The sequence below is a fragment of the Hyperoodon ampullatus genome (assembly GCF_949752795.1).
Source record: "Hyperoodon ampullatus genome assembly, chromosome: 6".
Lineage (NCBI taxonomy): Eukaryota > Metazoa > Chordata > Mammalia > Artiodactyla > Ziphiidae > Hyperoodon > Hyperoodon ampullatus.
The window spans coordinates 38,915,075-38,938,319 of NC_136919.1; the positions used below are offsets into that span (position 1 = coordinate 38,915,075).

Sequence of the window (23,245 nt, forward strand, 5' to 3'; positions counted from 1 at the left end):
AGGCTGTATTTTAATATTGTTACTTAAATACTGTAGGAAACAGGCAAGCCTCTGGATGGAAGGTGACTATTTTCGTCAAAAGTTAAAGGGTCAGGAGAATGGAAAACACAGAGCAGCTGTCTCAAAACTCCTCTTGGCTGTTGATGACATTTCAATCAATGGGGTCGAGAATCAAGACAAGCAAGAACGTGAACTGGTAATCGAACCACCCCCATCACACTGTTGTCATTGCTTTAAGTGCTGTTGAGAACTTTTTAGGGCATGGAGAAAATTGTAGATAAAAATAATAAAGCACATTTTGAGGGATTATCATCACACATTTTTTATACTTATTGCCCTCTCTAGGAACTTTTTAGTCAAAATAGTTAAAACGAGGTTATGTGTCCATAAAACTAAAGTTTATTTTTTGTTTACTCACAAGGCACTAGTGATAAAAAGAGGTATGTGAAGTACACTCTTTAGATGGACCTCGTGACACCCCTTTCCCCCATTTTTTCCCTATTTCATGGTAGCTAATTTAGGGAACCAGTTGTTCTCAGATGGGGAACTTTAAAGAACCAAGAGTTTAGGGGGTAGCAGTATTATATCAAGTGGTGGTAAGTAGATTGTGGAACTTAAAAGAGTGTTTTCAATACTGAAAACCCATTATGCCTCTTCAATGTCAAAATGTTTTATAACAAGAGTGCTATTGGGTTCTTTGTCTATGAAAGTCAACTTTTGGTTGTCTTGAATTATGTCCTGTACCTTTATTTTGAAAGCAGCAAAATATTTTAGAGTTCATCAGAATGTTGAAGTATATTTATATGTGTCTATGTATGAGCTATATGGGTAAATGTAGCTGCTATGCTTCGCTGCATTAATAAGTACAGCTTAAATTATTAGCTCAGTGTTTTTCTACTTACACAGTACAGTGATGACGACGAAATCAATGTAGTGACACAAGGTGATAGACTTCGGGCCCTGAAAAGCAGAAGACAATCAAAAACAAACGCTATTCCCCTCACGTGAGTCTGATTTCCTTCGTGTGGTTGTAGTTATTAAATATGTGTATAAGGTCCTTCATGAGCATTTTTTCCTGTACATTTTCTCCATGGTTGCATGCCCATTATGCCACTTTGAAATGAACATCTACTTTATTTAAAATCTAAGGGTGTTGCCTAAGAAGCTCTTAGCTATTCTTTGTTTATCTCTGTCTTCTGTTGCAACCTCGCTAGCTCGTATAGATAGGAAAGCACTATTCGGAGTGATTTTTCTCCATGGATAATAACTGTCAACTAAAAAAATATTCACAGCCTAAAAGTTGAGAGTTATGTTTCATTTGGCGGAAATTTTTAGGACTTGAAGAAGCCCGGGAGGCAGCATCTCAAGTTACCCGGAGAAAACTGCTCCAAGGAGGCGAAGGGGGAGCCAGGATATATAGGAGTTTTGCAGCAAAGGTAGTCTGAATGTCAAAAGATTACTGTTAATAAGAGAAAACGGATATCCCAAGTTAAGGAATTTAGCGCTTTTCTATGTATGGGAAGATGCAAGAGTCTGGGCTCACTGAAATCCTTCCTTTGATATGCACCTCAGCCCTCTGGGGCCAGTATCCATGCTGAGTTCCCTCAGGGCTCACCATGGGGAGTGGGAGTGGCTGCAGTCTGATGGCTGTTAGATGGCAGGTGTTCTTCCTTCCTGAGTTCCCTCAGGGCTCACCAGCTCATTGTTGGCTTGTGGCTGTAATCGCTGATGACTGTGACATCCTTTGTTTACTGATATGACACACAGTATTCCATTTCTCATAAACATGTTACATCCTCAAGAGAGTGACAGCCGATATAAACTATAGAATAACTGTAGATTTGTCCAGAGTTATTAAAATTGTGAATTTCTTTAAATTTACTACCGTATTACACATAATTTGTTTCGATATGGTAAACTTTAATTAGTGGTGACATGGTGGCTTAATGTCATTATATTATTTTAAGTCAACAGTGAATTGATTAAACTATACTTTTGTATTAATTTTTTGTTGGAGGAATTTTTCAAGTTACAGAAGAAGGTTTAGTGTGGATATAGGAAACTTTATAGTTATTGGGTTGTGTGTGTGTCCACTTATACTTGCTTCTGTTAAGTGTTAGTTGGGATTCAATCTCATGGAACCTCCAGGATTGTTAGAAAGATATGTAGAATCAAAAACTTGACCATTTTACTTTTTTTCTAGGGTATTCTTTTTTTTTTTTTTTTTTTTTGCGGTACGCGGGCCTCTCACTGTTGTGGTCTCTCCCGTTGCGGAGCACAGGCTCCGGACGCGCAGGCTTAGCGGCCATGGCTCACGGGCCTAGCCGCTCTGCGGCATGTGGGATCTTCCCGGACTGGGGCATGAACCCATGTCCCCTGCATCAGCAGGCGGACTCTCAACCACTGCGCCACCAGGGAAGCCCTCTAGGGTATTCTTTAGTAGATGCTCCCACCTATACCAATGGATTCCTTCCTTCTAGTACCTTTCATTGTGGGGTGGGTGTCAAATTTCGCATCGCCCCCCTTTTTTGGTGATGGAGATAGGTCATCTTAGTATTCAGTAAGCATCTTGTAATATGGCAAGGAACTATGACACAGTAAATGGTTATGGCAGAGAAGAACAGGCCTTTTTAATTACAAGTAGTTCTTCACTGGTATCTCTCATAATCTTAAAATCCAAAGTAGAATTACACTTAAGGGATGTGTCATCATGGGCCACTGCCTTGGGAGATTCTCTTTGCTGTTTAGTTGTGCATTCAATCAACTAGAATGCTTTAAATAATTTATTTAATTCCAAATGCCATTTTGTTTTTAATTTCATCATAAGTCTTCATTTAAGGTCTTAATGGTTCTTTTTTTTTTTTAGTTACTATTTTTTAAATTAGTTTATTTTTAATTTATTTTATCTTTGGCCATATTGGGTCTTCATTGCTGTGCGCGGGCTTTCTCTAGTTGCGGCAAGCGGGGGCTACTCTTCATTGCAGTGCACGGGCTCTAGGAGCACGGGCTTCAGTAGTTGTGGCACACGGGCTCAGTAGTTGTGGCACATGGGCATAGTTGCTCCACGGCATGTGGGATCTTCCTGGAGCAGGGCTCAAACCCGTGTCCCCTGCATTGGCAAGCAGATTCTTAACCACTGCGCCACCAGGGAAGTCCTTAATGGTTCTTTTTATTTAGAAATAGTATAGTCCCTCCAAATAATCATTCTGAAGCCAATTTTAGACAGGAGGAAATAGCTAGTGCCCTAGAGCAGTGCTTCTCAAACTTCAGTGTACATTTGAGTCTCCTGGGAAGCTTGTTGAAATGCAGATAATGATCAGTGGGTCTGGGGTGCCATCTGATTCTGCATTTCTGGCAAGCTTCCAGGTGTTAAAAGATGCTGCTGGTCCAGGGACCACACTTGGAATCACAAGCCCTAGAAAATGGATGATTTTGTGGGTTGCTTTTAGTCATGTCCAGGTTTTTTGTTCTGTTTTTAAGAATCTGCAGCATCAGTTTATTTCTCAATAGCTTGTTGCTTTCTGTTCAGAAGTCAAGTTGGGAGTCAGGGATGGGAATTCTGCTTAGTCAAAGGTTCTGGAGTTCGATAGGGCTTATAGGAAATTTTCTTTAGTTACTCTGAGTCTGCTATCTTGTGAATATGTTTTATAAGAGTTCAAATCATTTGATGCTCCTTTCTAGAAAAATGAGACTATAAAAGTCTCTTCCATAGCTCATGGATTTGTGGAAACATAAAAGAAAACAATAAATGTAGACTAAAATTAGAAATATTGTTGGAAACCAGAAGATGACACTAGATGCTATGACATTTATCTTGGTATGTGAGGTTCCCTGGGATGGTAGTTGATGGATGGCTGAATGATAGTAACTAGCAAAGACCAGTGGAGGAAAGACCAGCCTCTGTGCTATCCATTTGCTTAGTTATCTATTTACACCCCACCTTACCCTAAAAGGAGTAAAGAACACTGGCCCTTTGCTCTGAAGCACTCTTGGCATTCTTGGCATGTGTTAAAGCAATCTTTCTTTTTTTTTTTTGGCCACGCCTTGCAGCTTGTGGGATCTTAGTTCCCCTATCAGGGATCGAACCTGGGTCCTCAGCAGTGAAAGCGTATTCCTAACCACTGGGACTGCCAGGGAATTCCCTAAAACAACCTTTTACTTGGTAAAAGTTAAAAAAAAAAAAAAAAGCTAGCTCCAGAGTCCCTTTAATTGTAATTGTAATCCCCCAAACAATAGAATAGTCCCCAAACCACCCTCTTCCCATACACACAATTATGCATAAACACCCTGGGAGATTTAAGATTGGTCACAGCAGATTTTCCTTCCTTCTCCTTCCTTATCCCTTCCTGCTTTTTCAGACCCTCTTTGCTGTTAGTCTTCTCATTTTTGCTCTTATTTGTAGCTCTTTTGACCCTAGAAGAGGAGGTCAACTGGAGATTTCCTTTCCTTCCCAAGTGTTTGTTGTTATTTTAGAAATATTTAAAAGTCCCCTGAGAGAGAGTTTGCAGCAGCAGCTTGGGTTGAAAAATCTAAATTCAATTCCTGCGTCCTGATTTTGACCCATCTGTCAGTGTGGACATGTTATTTTGCTTCACTGTTGGTACTTAGCCAAATGAAAATGTTAAGAGGGAAAGTTAATGAAAACTATATGAGTAGTGGTGATTCTTAAAAGAAAGTTATAGTACATAAAGTAATCCAGTCATTGGTGTCTGTTTTACAGTCAATATTTGGGGAGAATTAAGTGTTAGAAATTGTAAAATTAGTAATTTTTTCAGAGAGCTTGTCTGATCCTGACTACCATGAAGACAGGAAATTATGTAGCACCATGATCTTGAAGTGATCTTCAGGACATAATGGCAAGTATATTATTGTCTGTGCTAAAACAGATTGGGTAGATTTTGTAACTTCATCCATGCTGCCCATTTTTCTGCATTGTGCTGATGATTTCTGCTAGACTTATTAGGGACAAAGGAAATGATGCATGAAGAGTGGAAGTGCGTCCTAGGGGAACAGGTAAAAATCCAGATATAGTTAGCCTTGAAAATCCCTTAAAATCACCTTCAACAGTACAGTGTAGGTGGGTATGTTTCATCATTGAAAAATAATTCTCATGCCATGAGCTTTACTAGAGGAACAAATGAAAATCTATAAAGCAGACACATGCCTGTGTCAGTTCAGGGCTTTTTCTGTTTGTTTGTCTGGTTGGTTTTGCCTCCTTTTTCTCTGTGATTTGGTTTTCTGTGTGCATATTATGCTTTTTGAAGAATTTCAATCGCATAGCTATGACTCTAATTTCAATATCATACAATTAAATTAACATGGGGTAATTATCCAACTAGAGATTGGGTCTAATCTTTCTTTACCAAATATCAAATCGGTTTAAAACTGAAGACAGCATTTTTTTCCAACATAAAATGGCAAAATTTGATCCCTGTTTCCTGCTCCTTTGCATCGCAGGGTATCTAAAATTCACACGTGGCTTTATTTATTTATTATTTTATTTATTTTGGCTTCCCAATTTGAACATCTGTTCTTTCCCCTTCGCCCCTTTCCAGATGTTCCCTAGCTGTGCTGACCTCTGCACTGTGTAGTGTTGTCATCTGGTGGATTGTTTGTGACTACATTCTCCCCATCCTGCTATTCTGTCTCGATGGTTTAAGAACACAGTAGCCATCAGGACCCTTGACAGATAGCTGCTGTGTAAGTGTCCCATTCCACTTCTCTACTAGTGCTCACCTCTGGTGTCCAGTGTGTTTCTCATGATGCATGTTTTTCTCACTATCAGCTCTTCTAAGCTTTGTTGATTTGCCTTTTTTCAAAGGTTCTTATTCTGAATCTTTGCACTTCATGGGTTGGTGACAGGGAAGGAAGTCTTCTCTGTTACTTTCATACCAGGGATATTAAAAGTAACATGCTTCATTTAAGATGTGCTTACTCTTAACAGATTTTTTGAAATAGCGATTTATGATGACAATGACATAGTTTCTTTTTCTTATCAAAAATGTATAGTTAGTTTGGGGTAATTGGGGTGGTTTTCTTTCAGTCAGTTGTCTGTACAACTTTCCTCTGGTTTTCTAGAGTAAATATTGTTAATATATCCTTTCCAATCTAGCAAAAAGCATTTTCCCACTGGTTTTCTGCTGTTAGTAAAGACTTTATTTTGTAGCCATGAGGTCTAGTGAGCATTGCATCCTTTTTCACCTCTGATTCTGCCATTGTACACGGTGCTCTCTCAGCAGGCACCTGCTTCCCTAATAAATATTCTGTCTTGAGTATGCAGAATTTTCTCCTCTACCTCATTTCACTTCCTCCCCTTTAGGGAATACAGTTAAGTATAGTTTTCAACACTTGGTGTTGAATGAAAATAGGAAAGCAGAGAAAACTGGAGTCCTTTGTTTATGTTTGTGTTTCCACATGACAGTCACTGTGCTCCTTTTTCCTTCCCACTTTCCTCCTTTCCCATAAGTAACCAGAATGCTTTTATTAGGTTAATAGAGGCAGAATTTGTATTCTCTTGATATCTTTCGTCATTAAATGAATACCTTCACAGTGAAGAGACTCCTTTTCTGCAGAAGAATGTGGCAAGAAGCTTTCCTGGGAACATCATGTTAAGACCAAGAGCACAGAAAGGAGGGTGTATCCTGTGAGACTGTGGTTCACCATTACCCTCTTACGTCTAGGCTGCATTCTTTTTTTCTCTGAAACTTTTTCTTTAGCTCAAATTTTAAGAATTTCTTGTCTTGTTCCAACTTGGACTTGGGGGTTATAAAGGAATACAAAAGTGCCTTCTAGGATCTCCTCCAAAGTAAAATTCCATTGCAACCAACTCTAGTACTTTGTGGTTCATTGAATGTTTTCAAATGGCTAGAAAAGATTTAAAAAACTAGCAGATGCCATTCTTTTCAAAATTAAGGAAAAGCTGCTTAACATGAACCTATATATGACATTTAAAAAAATCTTATTAATACAAGCTTATTACATAGGCACATATACTATGTTTCTGATACGGATTATCCCTTCAGGTGTTTTGTTCCTTTACTTCTCTTACTGAGCCTAGATTTCACACATTTGGACTCAGGGCCATCACACACTGCATAGATTTATTCTTCTCAAACTATTCCAAGTGGCAATTTCAAACAGGTGGAGTCATTGCTAATAATGTTTAGGCGCTTCATGATTGTATTATTTTTTGCAGGGTAAGTTTAAAAAATGGTCTCTATCAGGCTCTTTTCTTTTTAATATTCTATGAAAGACATAACATTTTTTGTTATTACTGACATTTGCCATTGTATTTCTAGCCCAAAGCAGAGTATTCACTTTAGCCTGCCCTGATTAATTTGGAATTTACAGAAACAAAAGCTTTCAACAATAACAGTAATGTAAACAAATATAATCCTTATAATTATCCTTTGAGGTGACTACTCATGGGCACTGTTGTTGACATTCACCTCTATTGGCTGATGATGTAGCATCGCCTGATAGGTTGTTTCCTGGCATGCCTGGAGAGCTTCCCTATAACAGCACTTCACATGCTGCTTCAGACCTTTTAGACAGTGGGAAAGGCATCTCTGCAGGTTGCAGGGCCTCAGGCCCATCATTTTGCAGGCTCTTTTTGTATCAGTGGTGGACAATCAGTGTAAATAGTGCATGGCCTCGCTGAACGATTCTCTTCTTGGAGTGAACATTTATTTTCAAAGTACTTTGTGACTTGATAGGTGAGAGACCTGGCTTTTCAATTTTTTGCTTTGCCTCAAGTTGCAGATATCTTTGTATCCAAAATAGGAAAATATTGGGCCTCAAAAGATACTGCAGAGAAGAAAACGAACTCTAGTATGGGCAAGAGATAGAAGGTAGGACTGAGGGTTCTATCAGGAAAAGATGGAAAAAGGAGAAATGACATTTGCTGAATGCTGTCCTGCAGAGCCGTGTGATTGGCCTAGTGTGCAAGGTGGGGGGTAGTGAGTTCCCACATCCCTGTGGCAGAGTGAATACTTCACACGTTTACTAGCTTAACCCACCTTAGGGTGTTAACTTGTAGGATATCTCAGGTAATATCTAAGTGTAGTTGCTGTGTTTCCTTCCCACTTAACCTACAGATGTAATAACTGCTCTGTTTTTAATGTAAATAACTGGTGACCTGAATCTTTACTGATGAGATTAATGCATTCCAAATTTCTATCATGCTCTCATTTTCAAAATCGCACATAAATTATTAGCTATTAATATTATATTACTTCACATGAATTGTTTACACTAATTTTATAGGGAAATAAATACTTTTAAAAAGATGTTTCCTATCAGCCTAAAATATGATTTAGCAGTAATTTCTTGTTTTGAATAGTATTTAAACATAATAGCTAACTTAAGAAATCAGGAGGTAAATTTCCTAAGCAGGCAATGTATTGGCTCTTGTTTTTTTCCTCATATTAATGATTTTACAGCGTGATAGTTGATACTTTTGACCATAAGTGGCCTCAAATTATTTGAAAAGTAGATGTTGTATTTCAAAAAAAGCCAACAGGAGTCTCATTTTCTCCATTTGTAAAAAATGGAGATAAAACTCATGAACCTCACTGAGTGAGTGAGAGGCCTCGGGACAGTAGTGGCAGCACCAAGCCCTGGGCCTGGGCCTTAGAAATAGCAATGGAAGCATTGCAGTTTGTTTCCTTTTTTTTTTTTTTTTTTAATGAAAAATTCTAGATTCACATTCTTAACAAAGACAACTAAATATTTCCTCTTCACTTTATAAAGTCAGAAAGAATTTAAAAATAAATCCTTGTTTTCGAGGATAGAATTTATATGCCAGGGCAGTTGGTACCCTCTTCGATAATATAATTATGTCTGCATATACATTTTCTATTTTGTTAAAACAGTCAACATTTAGGATGATAAAACTTTATCAGAAATCCTGAATCAAGCTTTGGCTCATTTACCCATGATCAGTTTCCCTCAGTGATATTGAAGGCCTGATTCATAAGGCTTTCAGAAATGGTTCTTGGATAAAGAGAAACAGCTAGGCTAGGAGTTCTCCTCCCTCAGCCTTCTACTTCTCTCCCCCAAATGGCTCGAAAACTACTGACCTCCAGACTTCTGCTCTGGTGCAGTACAACCCATTGTTTTTTTAATGATGAGAAGTTAGTATTTTACTAAATGTTGAATATCCTATGGTTTGAGTAATATTAAGATTATAAGAATTTACTACATTTTAAGGACCTGGCTTTGGTTATTTACTAATGTGGTGTTAACACAGGCATAGGAGGTAGGACTGACTGCTAGTTCGTTGTAATGGTTTCTTTTTACGCATGAGCTGGGTTCTCATAAGTTGTTGTTGGCTATCTCACCTTTATGTTTGGATATGAGAGGAGAAAGCTTTTTAAAGTATTTTCTCTCACAGATAAATAAAAGTTGAGTATATGTAAATGTGTATGTATGCAGTTCAGTGTTTTAGTCATTATCTCTTGAAGAAAAGAATTGCTTGTAAAATTTTTTGGTGTTTTCTGCTGTTGTCCCTCTGACAATTCAGTGAGGAATTTTAAAACACCCTCTACTTATGAACAGGTATTCTGTGTGGGCTTTATCTGAGGGTGTTCTTTCTGATTCATGAATTTGCCTCCTGGGCGGTCTACTCCCATAGGTCTCAGTTCCTTGAGATGTCTAGAGTTTAATTAAATCAAGTTTCACAAAATTTAAACAGCTTCACTTTAATGGTACTGGACTTTGTAAGTAGTTGTAAGCCAGCCCCAAAAATTCTGTTTGAACATACTTTTAAAATTTGAAATGTTATAAAAAAATACTGTTGATTTGATGTCTATTGCTTGTACTTCCAGCTCTGAAGGGTGAATACTGTATATATATTTATATTCGTAGTCTTTAGAATTTGGGGTTTTTAAATGATTTCTTGTTTCATGACTAGAATTCTGAGAATTTATTTTTACTTTGGGGCACAAAAATTTGTCTTACTGATTGATTTCTTTGGTGTGGGAATTGCTTGACATGCCAGGTCATTTCATTTTCCAAAAGCAAAGTTCTTTGGTTATCTTTGTGTAAACCTTCATAGGGAAATGAGATGCTTTATTTCAAAAGACCTTGATGTAAAAGTGTGTTTCAGATTTTCTTTTTGGCAAATGTGTTTATGGAAAATCCTGTCCGTTCTCAAGAAAATAATTTGCACTAAAGTGCAAAAATGCCTTCCTCTGTCAAGTATTTGCAAATTGCTTCAGTGAATATAATGTTATCTTTTTCCAACTGTTTTCAGAATAATTCTTCAGTCCAGTGTTCAGAGCTGTAAAACATCTGAACCTAACATTTCTGGCAGTGCAGGCATTACTAAAAGAACCACCAGATCTGCTTCAAGAAAAAGCAGTTTTAAAAGGTGAGAAAAGAATTCTACTCTTCTGAAATGTTCTAAGCATTGGTGTTCCAGTTTAATCTTCTGGAGATAGAAATGAAGACAGGAGAAAGCAGAGTCCCTGTGGTAGGAAATTAATCAAAAATGTTTCACTTGTTCATCATCTAAGAAAATCTGGACCATTTTAATTTGGGGTTTTGTTTTGTTTTTTTTACAGAGGTGATTCTCAACACTGGAAATGTGGTCTCTGGGTCATAATATGGGAAAGTTGAGAATGCTGTACTTCTAAGTTCTTAAATTAAGAACTTCCAAAGCTCTCTGTCAGGACTTGGAGGAAATCCTTCTGTCTGTATATCAGATCCAGCATAATTGTTGGAGAATTAATTGCAAATAAGTGTGATGGTGGAAAAATGAGAACTCTCGTGAGTTTGGGATCCTTCTTTACCTAGCGACTATCCTCTTGGCCACAGTCTATATATACCCAAGGGCGCTAGCTTTTTCACTTTCTGGCCCAGCATCTTTCACTTCCTTCATTAATAGAGGCTTTCACCAAAAAAATGGACATGTTCTGTGACCAAATCCATTACTCACCATTGTTTTGGGATGTTTATCATGAACTGAGACATTTCATTTTTAACATACTCCAAAAACAGATCCCCTTTTAGGGGAGAGCCGATTGCCCACTTCCTATCATCTCAGGAGGGATAGGCAGGCAGGCACCTTTTTTGTGTTTGTGTATCTTTGCCTTGAGCTGGCAACCCGTGAGGTCCTGAGCCTGACAGTACTGTGCTCAGGGCACAGTGTTGTCTTATAGAGACCACAAGCAACCTGAAGATAATCTGAACCAGACTTTAAAACGTCCTTCACAGTTTTCCTTGCTTCTTTTTGACTTCCCTGCCCTCAGATCTTTGAGGCTTTGGGCCTGCGTTGACCTTCAGTGCTAAGGTAGTCTCCGGTGCAGTCCCACGGCAGCTTGTGTCCTGAGGGACTCACTGACAATCTAGAGAGCTCTGTGTATTTTGCTTTTGTAAGGAATTGTTCCATTCCGCCACTCTCCTTCTTTGCTGATTCTTTTGTACAGTTTTACTCTAATCTTTTACTTGCCAGAGAACGTGATAGCGCCTCAATACAAGTATTTGAGAATTGGGCACTGACTCATGATTTTAGGGTTTAAAACTTTTCATTAGAAAGGTATCAAATATTCTTACTCTTTTTACTCTAATTCACTGAGAAGAATATTAGAGAAATACTGACAAAAAGTCAGATTTAGGTACATTATAACATAATATCAGAATGTTATTTATAATAGTAAGAAATAGGAAATGATTGATGAATTCTGCCAAATGAATCGAGAGTCATGTTTTCAAAGGAAAGTTAATGACCTGGGTTAATTGCTCATGGAGCAATAAGTGAAAAGGGCTACACATAAAAATTATGAAGTATTACTCTAAGTTTGTAAATGTAAAATATACTTTATATATATGTGTGTAAAAGTGTATAGATGTGTAAATATTTATAAGCTTAAATATTTATAGATGTGGACATTTCTGTTGGGCTGGCCAAAAAGTTCGTTCGGATTTTTCCGTACCATCTTACCAAAAAACCCAAAAGAACTTTGTGGCCAACCCAATATATATGTAGAGAAGTGAGATAAAGGAAAAATATGCCATAATGCTAACAGTTCTTCTGGTTGGTAGGACATTTGGGGATTTTTTTTCTTTTTTTTATCATTTTCTTTTTTTCTAACTTTTCTACAATAAATGAGGGGAAATGCGAGTTTTTTTTACTTGGACACTTTTATGTAAATTAAATTATTAAAAATTCAAATAAAGGGCCTGCTGTCAATGATAGTTAGACATGTTTTGAATGGACATATTCTTTTCAGACTTCTATCACAGCCGAGTGTGTTTTGCACATTTAATTCTGCTTTCTGCTTTTCTGGATGGTACTCTCCAGGTTTCAGAGGAGTTGGCTAGAGTCCTGGAGCCGGGACTGCACTTGCCCGGTCATACCACGCTCCTTGTAGGGTGTGGACATATGGCAGTTTTTCCATCTAGGTCTTGTCTAGTGATCTAAGCTTGTGTTTCTCAGCAGAGGTGGTTCCTGATTGCGGCGAGCATCTGCCTGAGGTCCCTGGACTTGTTGCTTTGAGGGCTCTAAAGTAGAGTTCAAACTGAATAGCTTGACCAAATATTGAAATGGCCCAAAGAAAGCAGTTTTCAGGCATTCGGGATAGTGCTGTAAACAAAAAAAAACTTCTTTTAAATTCTGAAATGGACTTTCAGAGATTTGGAGGGGCAAAAAAGTAAAACCACGAGAGTTAATTGGGTTTCACAGTGCTTTTAACCATGCCCTCCATGCCGGGTCTCCTTTACCTCCTTCTGGGCTTTGGCCTGTATTTACATCACCTTAACTGTGACCACGTACAGCTCACAAGAGAAAGGCAAATATGTTATGCACAGGTCCCGTTCCCTGCTTCTAGGAAATAATGGGAGTCAGCGCCCAAGCTGTAGCCTGAAGTTTTTGTCCAATGGGATAGTATTCGTTTTTGGTTGGAGGGTAGTGAGAGAATTAACACAATTGTACATAATCTGATTCAGGACAAAATAATATGAGCTGAGATTGTTGAGTAATTTTGAAGTATTGAATAGAAATCTTTTCTTTGAACAGCAGTACACACACACACATGCACACACAAAATAGTACACCATTTTTGCACCATTTCCGTGTACATTCATAAACACTTGCAAGGCGCCAGGGTTGCCGGTCTGCTGTTATTCCCATTTGTGAGGCCTTCTCTCTTGCAGGTCGATATTGTTTGTAAGTCATCATCATCATCATCTCTATTGTGCCATAGAACTTGACCTTTCATTTCCATGTTCTATTCTACTCTTTGAGGCTTTCCAGGATGAAGACCTCACCAAAATTCACTTTCCATTGATTTGGTTCTTTTGATTTTTGACAGTTTACTGAGAGGCTTTACATCTTTGAAGAACTTTTCCACGAACATGTTAAAAGAGCAGTTATTTGGAGACTGAAAAAATATGAGTGTTGTCATAAGTATTTGTTGTTGGGAAGAATTGCCACCATGTTTCTCTCATGGCAGGTGACTGATTATTCTCCCATGTATCCATTGAACATTAGCCACATCTAAGCTTAAATCGTGGGTGACAAGCTCTGCTCTGGCACAGCTGTGGCAGTTCAGGCACAGAAACACTGGAGTGTCTGGTGGCGGATGGGGTGCTGAGAGGAGTCTGTGTAGCACTTTCCTCATCCCCTTTCTTAAGTCCAGAGAAGTAAATTAATGGGCTTCTACACGTCCCACTTCCTGTTAGAGCTAGAAACCCATTTTAATGTTTCTGTTTTAATAATTAATCCACTGAAGAACCAGCTAAATAGAATTGGCCTATTTCTCAGTGTTGTTGTATCAACTCTGAAGAGCTCCCTGAGAATGAGTCTCGAACATTTCATCATCGAGCCTTCGATTGAGAACCTGTAGCCACCTTATTTGATGTCATTCAATTCGGTTCATGTCTTTACACTGCTCACCCATTGAGTGCATGTTTCTGTAAGCTTATACTGTTTCTTTGGGGCAGTCTTTTGTTTCTTTTTTTAAAAATTATAACTTCATTTGTTTTCTAAGAAAACTGTCATGTATAAGTGCCTTTTTTATTCCAAGTTGCATCATTGGGAAACATCACTTTCTGCTCCACCTGCCAAACCAAACCAATGTTCATTGCTTTGGGGTATTTTGTACCTAATTATTCATAGTTTGGAGGAAGATAAATGCTCGGGCTCTTTCTTCAGCCGCTGAAACCATGAGTCTCTTCACAAGCCCTTCAGTTGGCGTAACTACATTTAGGACTTCAGCTTTTTAAGTCTTCTCATTTGTTACGTTTGCCATCATCATACCTGTCACTGCTTCTTGTTCCTTAGAGTCTCAGATCTCAGTGTCTGTTCCATCACCTCTGGGCTTTAATTCTTTGTCATTGCCATTATGTTTAAAAACTACATCACTGTAGAAGCCCCAGAACGTTGTATCTAAATACTCTTTTATGCTGGTTACCTCCGTTCCTTTAAAATATTAATCTCCCTTTGAAATTTCAGATATTTTCCCTCTTGGCTCCACCAACTAACCTGGACCTTTATACTCAATACTCTGTTGGGGTCTCAGAAAACTAAATGTTTGATTCAGATGAGCTGCTCTGATAGAGCACCATTATCATCATCCAAGTGAGGGTCACCTCCAGATTGGAATTGGTTTCTCTCTTTTCCTTTGCCTTAGTTGTTCTCTGAAAGTTGCTATTTCGTTGAAAGTTAAAGTGATCAGTTGGGGAAGGAAAGAAAGGAGGTAGGGTGAAGATCAATGTAGGTCAATTATTCACGAACAGCAAAGGGTCGGCGGCTGTCCCCTTGCAGCTGTGCAGCAGTGCGGAGCAAGGTGGGAGCAGGTGTGGGGTGCCTTCTGCGCTCTGCTAAACTGGAAACTGCTTGCTGTGCCCCAGCTTTTTCTGTGACCGACTTCTGGCTTTGGAAATAATCAAGTAACACTTCTTTATCTTTTCATTCTTTCCACTTTTCCCACAGCCTGATTCCTCAGAGGGAAAGAAGGAAAAGGAATGCTTTGCAACAAATGCCCTTAATGGCATTATGGTACTCTCATTGCTCGGCTGCTTTTGCTCTCCCTTCTTTTTTTATTGGTTTTTTATTATTTTTTAATTTTTTGCAGAACTAAACCTTTTTCTGCTCTGCCTCTTCTCTCCTGTTTGTCTTTACTTTATGGTTGATATTGTACTGTCTTTTCCAAAGTATCTGTCATTAAAGAATTACACAAAGTGTATACTTTTTAGCATGTCAATATTTTTATTATGTTGCCTTCCTTGTCTTTGATAACTACATATGGGACACTTAAAAGGCTTCATGGTAAAATCCTTTTTTTTTTCCCCTGTAGTCCCTCCATTTCAAGGACTAAAACAGTCTTGCGTTAAGTAAAAACCTGTGACCAGAACTGAAGGAAGACTCTAGGAACAGAAAACTACAACGGGACTTTAGCACAATTTATTTGGAAACAAAACAGAATTGCAAAAGCCTTAGCTGCTTTCCACCTAAGAAGTTTATTCAATGAAGAAAATGTCCACTGGAATTTAAATAACTACATGTTTGGGTACAAGTGAATGACTTGAAGAGGGCCCAACTCTCCTTCTATAGAAATGTCTTTAACAAAAAAGCTGTTGTAAATTAGTCTCAGGCGTAAATATCAAAGCCCTCTGTTATCAGGAGAGCTGACTATTCTGTGTGGTGCACGTGTGTCCCTGTGATGGCAATCATTTTACCTGCTGGCCTTCAGAAGAATTGAGGGTCTGATGGAGGTTTTTTACTTATTTATTTGCTGTTCACCCTGTGTCAAAATTTATAAAGATAAAACAAGCATTACTGAAATGGTACTTTCTGTAATTTGATACTATTTGGTTTAATCATCTTCACTTTAGTATTTGTAATACTGTTATAATGTTAACTCTGTCAAGTACCCAAGCTGCTTGTCTTCCACCAAAGAGTGCTTTATTAACAAGAATCTGTGAAAACCACATTTGAAGACTGTTGCATGTTGCGGTACTTTGGTAACCTAAAACTTTCAAGAGAACGTTAATAGTAGCTTTAGAAGACTCGGGAGGAGAAACTGGCTTCAGAGTTGGAAGACTATTGTAAGTCATTCCTTTGTCATTTCGAGACTGAAGAATGCCAAGGCTGCCCACTATTTGGTTGCCCAGTCATACAAATTAAAATCATATTTCCTTCCATGCAGGAAAAAACCCCACACTGTTGGTGTTTCCCCTGGAAACAGTGATCCCAAATAATGGTGACTTTTTAAAAAAGTTACTTTGTTAGGGTCTTTCTCTGTAGCATTGTGGATTTTTTTTGTTATGTGAATGACCTAAGGCCATTCACACACCCTTTGGTTTCAGTGACAGTTATTCGTATCTGGATTTCAGTTGTTTGTAAATAAGAAACTCACTGTTGCCTTTGGTTAGGGAATACAACTAATAACTCTTTGCAGAGTGCCTTCTCCCCTCAACCCCACAGACACACAGCAGAGTCTGTAATGTAAAACAATCACAAAACAGAATTTATTTGCTGCTAAAAAAAAAAAAATGGGGCCCAAAAGAAAAAATATTTGTAATCATCTTGGTTACTTCCATAAGAAGTGAATGGTGTAGTTATTGTTAACCAGTGTTTGCCTGTCCTAGTTTGGAGAATGGGGAGATGATACAATATTAAAAGGCAAAATGCCTTCACGTTATAAGATGAATGAATCAGGTCAGTAGGCAATTCCATTTTTAAAAAGCTGCCTTTTTTAATACAAATATGAAGAATAAGGAATGGTTGGAATAAACAGATTAAAAAGTCTGTTAATGCAGAAACTAATTAGAAGACGGTGGATCTATTTTGGTATTTACTCTCTTGGAGTAAATTGTAAGGTTGCCTAGTTTTGAGGGGAGATGGAAGATGCCATTGTATTGGCCAAACAAGCATCTCCTCCTCATTGGGCACCATGAGGGCCATGCCAGCTCTTTTCTGAGGACTAGACCTCAGAAAAACAGGGTTTTTCTATCCCTGGAAGTTCATAAATACAAAGACCTACTTACCTGAGGGAAGACAGCTCTTCATTAAGCTTTGAGTGGGAGGGGAAACCTTCTGTTTGCTGTGTTGGTCTGGGAGATGATACTAAATATTCAAGCTGTGCCCAGGCATTAAACACTGAATTCTCAGGGCAACTCTTCTTCCCTTTATACTTTTAAAGGCCATCTCCTACATAAATAATCCCGGTAGTTGTGAAAATCAAACTTCCATCTGAACCGTTCTTGCTGGTCAGAACAAGTAAATGTGCCGTCACCCTCACAGTGAATAAGCCATTTGGTGTCTCTTGGGCTTCAATGTACTTTTTGTTTTACAAATTGCCTTTTTGTGTGGCTGCTCAAGTTTCCAGCTAGAATTGCTGTCACTGTGGTTCTTTCTAAAAATCCTTGTATTTGACAGGCTCACTGAAATTAGTCATAGCAAACTAGTCATTTGTTAAAGAAGCATTCCTTGGAACACACAATTTGGGATAGTGCTTCAGATGGATTGTATAGCCCAGTGTTAAATGTACTGGGGACATCTAGAATCTAGGAAGTCTCTGGATCTGATTGATGGAAAGTTCTTCCTGCTGTGAATAAAAGTAGACTCTTCCCCCGGCCCCCAACTGAAACTTTAACATACCCAAGAATCTTCTCAGATTCTCATTTTTAATTTGTTACAGAAGATCTTGTTGCTATGGAATATGAAACAAGGCATGTCAGATGGAGAGATTTCTTTAACTTCAGAGCCTTAAATAACTTTGAAAGTACACCAAGACAGTTTCCATTGGAATTAAAATTAGAAATGAATATTTTTAGGTGCCCTTGAAGCTTTCTGGGGACTCAAACCATCAAGAGTTAGGGACAGTCCAAAAGAAGGGTGGTCTGCCAAACTGGGTACCTAGACATATAGACAAACTTCCATTATGTAATGCTACAGAAAAACTAGAGATCCCTCTAACCTGTCGGTGAAGAGGGATGGATCCTGAGCAGTGCCTCACTAAAACAAGCAGCCTTACTTGTCAAGATGTAGCTGCATCTAAGCGGCCCGCCACTCTTCTAGTCTCCAGAATTTTTCTGTTGTGAACTCGATCCTCTTAGCCTGTCCCCCACCCACTTCCTTCCCTGCCCTCCTCCGCCTCTCACAGGGGTGATTTCTACCTCTTGGGCCCCGACAAGATTGAAGGAGTCCCCAAGTGTTCTCATGAGGCGATGTGTCTCCCCTTGGGTGAGCCGTTTGGACCATCAGGTGTTCTGGGCCGCGTCATGCCAAGAGCTCCGGGAGCCCTTCCCTTGCTTGACCAGTGGGCCTTGCGTTCCTTTGATGTTTGTCAGAAAGTGGCTGAGCTGCTTCTCTTCATACAGTTTTTAAAGTGATGATTGCATTTTGGAAAGCAGTGCTCATCACAAACAACTTTAAAAACATATTTTAATTTTTTCATAGTTCTTTCCCACCGAAACTGTCGTGGGGCTAGCTGCTGCTCTTCCTTTTCTCCTAAATCTGGGTATCCTCCATGTCACTAAGTGGAAATACTGCAGATGTGTTTAATTGACTGGACAGTTCACCTAATCTGTGTAGGAAATTACCTCCTTAATTGCCCAGTAGAATTAACTGTCAGCAGATATATTCATCTGATTATATTACTGCAGTTTTATATTAATGATTTGCAGACTTTTATCTAACCTTCACTCATGTATAGATTATTAAAACTTTAAAAGTGTAACTGATTAATCAGTATTGGATCAATCATTGTCTTGATTTTTTTAAATTAAAATGTATATTTCTAATCATATTTTATAAAGCTGAGAGAACTGGTTGAATGAATGTTTATTTTCCTGAAGGTATTTTTAAGATAAAGCTTCATAATGGCATGTAAACTTTGCATATCTATATAGTTTGATACATATTGTCACATTTGTGTATTGTAACTGGTTTTATATGAAATGTTGAATAGTGGAAATTGTATAATTATAATCATGTAATTAAAAGTATTAACCAAAGAGCCTTTTGAGTTTTTTATTCACTTATCATTCTGAATCCTGGTAGGCAGTGGTTAAAGTATAAAGTGGATGTAACCCTCTGTAGTATTAGTTTGCTAGGACTGCTATATACCAAAATACTGTGATCTGAGAGGCTTCAAAAACAGAAATTAATTTTCTTACAGTTCTGGAGGCTGGAAATCCAAGATCAGGCTGTCAGCAGGGTTAGTTTCTTCTAATGCCTCTCTCCTTGGCCTTTTCTCTGTGCCCTCCAGTCCCTGGTGTCCCTCTATCTGTCCTCCATTTCTTAAAATACGAGTCAGGTTGGATTAGGATCTATCCTAATGGTCTCATTTTAACTTAATTACCTCTTTAAAGGCAGTGTCCCCAGATACAGTTAGTTACATTCTGAGGTAGTGGTGGAAGGGCTCCAACTTAAGAATTTGGGGGTATACAGTTTAGTCCATAACATCTTCCCCAGGATAAGACAGTAAGCAAGTGAGGGGACTCCTGCTAAGAACTCATTTACACACACCCACTAACCAGCTCAGGCATGCAAAGGTTTGACTTCTCTGGAAACCGCTAAGGATAAGACACAAGTAAGTCAGGCCCTTAGAGTCTTGTAGGTTATATGCACCATAGCCCCTTCATTTTGCCTGCCAAGGTCAGGATTAAAGTGCTGAGTAAAGGGCAGGACCAGTGCTAGAGCACTTCACATCCCAATGTATAACCCAGGACGCCATCCACAGTGTTAATTACCTGCCTTCCCTGTTGGTCTCTTGCAGGGCGGAATCCTAAAAGACCTAACTGCCCATACCATCATGCAGAGGTTATGTCTAGGTTGTAGGAGTCTGTCCTGTTAAGGAGCTGTCCAGTTCCCCCAAGGAACTTAGCTTTGATTTGTGCTAGGATATGAGTTTTCAAAGTAAAAAGGGATCTTTCTTCTCACCCCTATCCAAACTCCTCCTGCACACCACTACTCGCAAAGAGCGATTTCCAGGCTCTGCAGTGTCTGCCCCTCTGTGGTTTACCCTGAGACCCGTGCTGAATTGTGTGCCCTCCTGCTGACCCACTGGAGCTCAGTTGGCATGGGCCAAGCAACTCAAGGTACATGGGAGTGTGAAAGGGGCAGGCTTGGCAGCAAAGCTCTGAGGCTTGCAAGGCTCTGGATGAAACCATAGGGCGTGTCTGTTTCTCGTGGGAGCAGCTGTGGCTTCCAGGACTGTGCAGTGTGGGCAACCAGCCTCTGAGACCCCGGCCCTGTAGATTCTTGGTCTCCTTCTCTGTTGTTGACCACTGTCCAGTTCTCATTTACCACGTGGACAATTTGCTAAATCCCTCTGCTTCTGTTCCTCAAGTAAAATGGGAATAAAGAGAATTCCCACCTTAACAGTTATAAGGAGAATTAAATGAGATAATACAGCATTTGGAAAGTGCTTAAAACAGCATTTGGCACACAGCTTTCAATAACTTAATTTTTTCATACATTTAAGGTAATTTTCTCTAGATAATTAGGTAAAGACCAATTTTTTGATAGCAGATTACGGTCCCTCAGTATCCACTGGTTTTGGTACCTGTAGCATAATTCCATGTAAGTATAATGGTGTACGTTTTTAAAGAGGTCAGACTATTTTGACTTCTGAGTCTCTTGAGAGTGCTTTGTTCAAGGCAGAGCAGGGGCAGAGTTAAGTAGAAAAGGCCCCTTCATGAGGCCCCATGAGTTTATTTAAATAGCAATTTGATCATGGAAAGAGCAATCAGCAATGTGCGTTCTAAAATGAGCTCTGCCACTTATTCTGTGACCTTGGGGATCCTTTATCTGCCTCTTGGCCCTCCCTTTGTTCATCCGTAAAATTGGACTAATAAATGCATAGTGTTTGGATTGAAAGAGACAAAAGTACGTGATTGTGGCATAGTATGGGGCCCGGTGCCAGCATGGAGCATAACATCCACCACTGCTTTCTTTTCCTCTGCCCGTGGGTCTTAAGTGCAGCTGTGGGTGCATTGGAAAGCCATGTAGTGGGAGGAATTCTCCACAAATGTGATTTTTACCTTCTCTGCAATATGCCATGACTTCAATAATCATTCTCTCCCCATTGTTGCCCATGTAGGTAGTTTCCAACCTTTTACCTTTATACCACTGCTTGAATATTCCCATATGTAAATTCTTCTTGGGTGGTGCTGCTTATTTTCTTGGGATAAACTCTTTAAAAAGGCATTTCTAGGTCAGGGATATGCAAAAGTTTAAAGCTTTTGTTGTACAGTGCATCAAAAAAGAGTTTGGTATAATTGTTTGGAACACGGATTCTGGACCCAGACTGGGTGTAAACCTTTGCTCTGCTGCTTGTTAGCTGTGTGATTTGGGCCAGAGTGACAATATCTAATTTGGTTGTATGAGGATTAAATGATTTGATATTTGCTAATTACTTAGAACAAGCACCTGGTACATACTAAGAGCCATATATATTATGTTCAATTTAAAAATTAAAATATTACCTTAATGCTCTTCAAAAGGACTATGATACATACAGTCCTCTGTACTCCCTCCGTCCCCCATCAGCAGCTGTTGTGACACTGCTGAGCTGGTTAATTAACAGGAGGACACTGACCCTAGTGCCATGGGTCATGGTCACCATCACTCCCTGCTATATATAGTCCTATCTTTTAGCTGCCCCATTATTCAGATTCGGGGCATTTTGCCTTCTAAGTGGTTGGCATAATATGCCCCTATGTTATATACAGTCTCACCATTTTCTCAGCTTATTGGAGGAGCATGTGGACTCTGGGAAACCCTTTCAGGTTCCTCTCCAGATAACCCCAGCTCCCTCAGTGGGGAAGCTGGCCCAGTCCATGTGGAATGGAGATCCTTCTGTGCTGCCCCTGAAGCATGTCTGGTCTCCTTGCCTTGTCTCTAACTCTGTCTCATTTCTTTGCTAGCAAGTCTGCATGGCTTTGACATGCTTCTGGATGACGGGTGCCTTATCCACACTGAGGTGCCCAGGTAAGGAGGCCTCCTGCGGGTCGGGAGCCTGGCCTTGGCCCCTCTGATCCTTATAATGGCCAAATATCATAGGTTAAATGAGGAGAGCCTTTGGGTGGGAATAGAAAGAGTGGGGGAGGTAGTGAGGTTTGTGCGTCGTTTTACTTGTAGAAAGACAATGGTTTCTCTTCATCGTGGGTTTGCTTCCCTATGTAAAGCAAGATGATTTTTCAGGCAGACAGTTCTTCCTTGTGTAGGACTCCAGAGAATGCAGCCAGTCTGACATTCCTTGCAAACCTACCCCCCACCAACCTACTAAATGCCAGTCATGTCCCAGCTGTTGAGTAATCCAAACCCCGCCCCTACCACCACCACCATAGTTTCAGCCACCTTCAGGAGGCAGTGCTGCCCCCAGTTGGGAACTGCTGATTAGGTTCACAGTTTTACTTGTGATGTCACAGAAACAGCAGCAGATGCTCTTGGGACCCTGTAAAGTGAATATTGCTCTCCTGCCTTGTTCTGCTCTGGCCCAAGCCCCAGCTGGCAGAGGAAGGGGTTGGAGAAAAGGTTTCATTTATATAGGAGGCAGCAGAGGCTAACCCTGGGCATAGGGCTCATGAGTATTCATGAGACTGGGGGACCCTGAGATTTTAGGCAGGGCCTTCCTGCCTGGCCCTGGCTTATCAGTGTAGCAGCTGTGGGGAGGTTGCCCATCCTGTTATCTTCATCCTTGTGAGGGGTCTGTTGTGACAGCTGGACGACACACGGAGTACCATAGGCAGACCAGTGATTGGCGTGTCCTTAAGTGGCAGTTGAGTGTTCACTCAACATTGGCAGGACAGGAGTGAGGGCAGGGAGCATGATGGCTGGTGGCCACCCTAGCTCACTCCTGCTGTTGAGCCATTCTCTCTGGCCAGCCCCAGATTTGCCTTGCGGTTAACCAGGGAGTTTAGAGGATGAACCTTGGGGTCTTTTCTCTGGCCAGCATATTAAACTAGTCCTTGCCATATCCAGTAACCTCCAAAGACAGGTTCTGGTGTTGTAAGTACTGTCTGTCTCCCACCTCTTCCAGCGATGGTTGGATGTCCCGGGCTGTAACATTTCTAGACCGACTTTTAATCTGGTTCGGGATCCACAGGGACTAGATCTTCAGAGGTTTCTCCTGGACACCAGAGCGCTCACCATCAGAGATTTCCTCAAGGTGCAGTTTAAACCTGTTTCCTCAGGCCCATGCCTCAGCTTCACAGTAAAGGAGTTTTTGCCTCGTTCTTCCACTGGGTATGGAGATTTCAGCCCAAAGCCAAAGCTGGGACTTCCTGTAGG

At 39.9% G+C, this 23,245-nt stretch overlaps 1 protein-coding gene across 6 annotated transcripts in view; it reads left to right on the plus strand.

Moving 5' to 3' along the window:
* The window catches only part of CDC14B (cell division cycle 14B), a gene marked incomplete at both ends in the record, with an annotated part of 104,617 nt that extends 89,281 nt beyond the window's left edge, over positions 1-15,336 (plus strand). For 3 of the 6 annotated variants that reach the window (XM_079707138.1, XM_079707139.1, XM_079707142.1), the window contains 3 exons: positions 37-196; positions 907-1,004; positions 5,556-5,670. In XM_079707138.1, the coding sequence (XP_079563264.1) occupies positions 37-196; positions 907-1,004; positions 5,556-5,670 (373 nt within the window). Of the gene's footprint in view, positions 1-36; positions 197-906; positions 1,005-5,555; positions 5,671-10,255; positions 10,373-15,299 lie in introns of those variants that run through there. The other 3 variants (XM_079707137.1, XM_079707141.1, XM_079707140.1) reach the window with 2 other exon arrangements.
* Between the last annotated feature and the right edge of the window lie 7,909 nt (positions 15,337-23,245).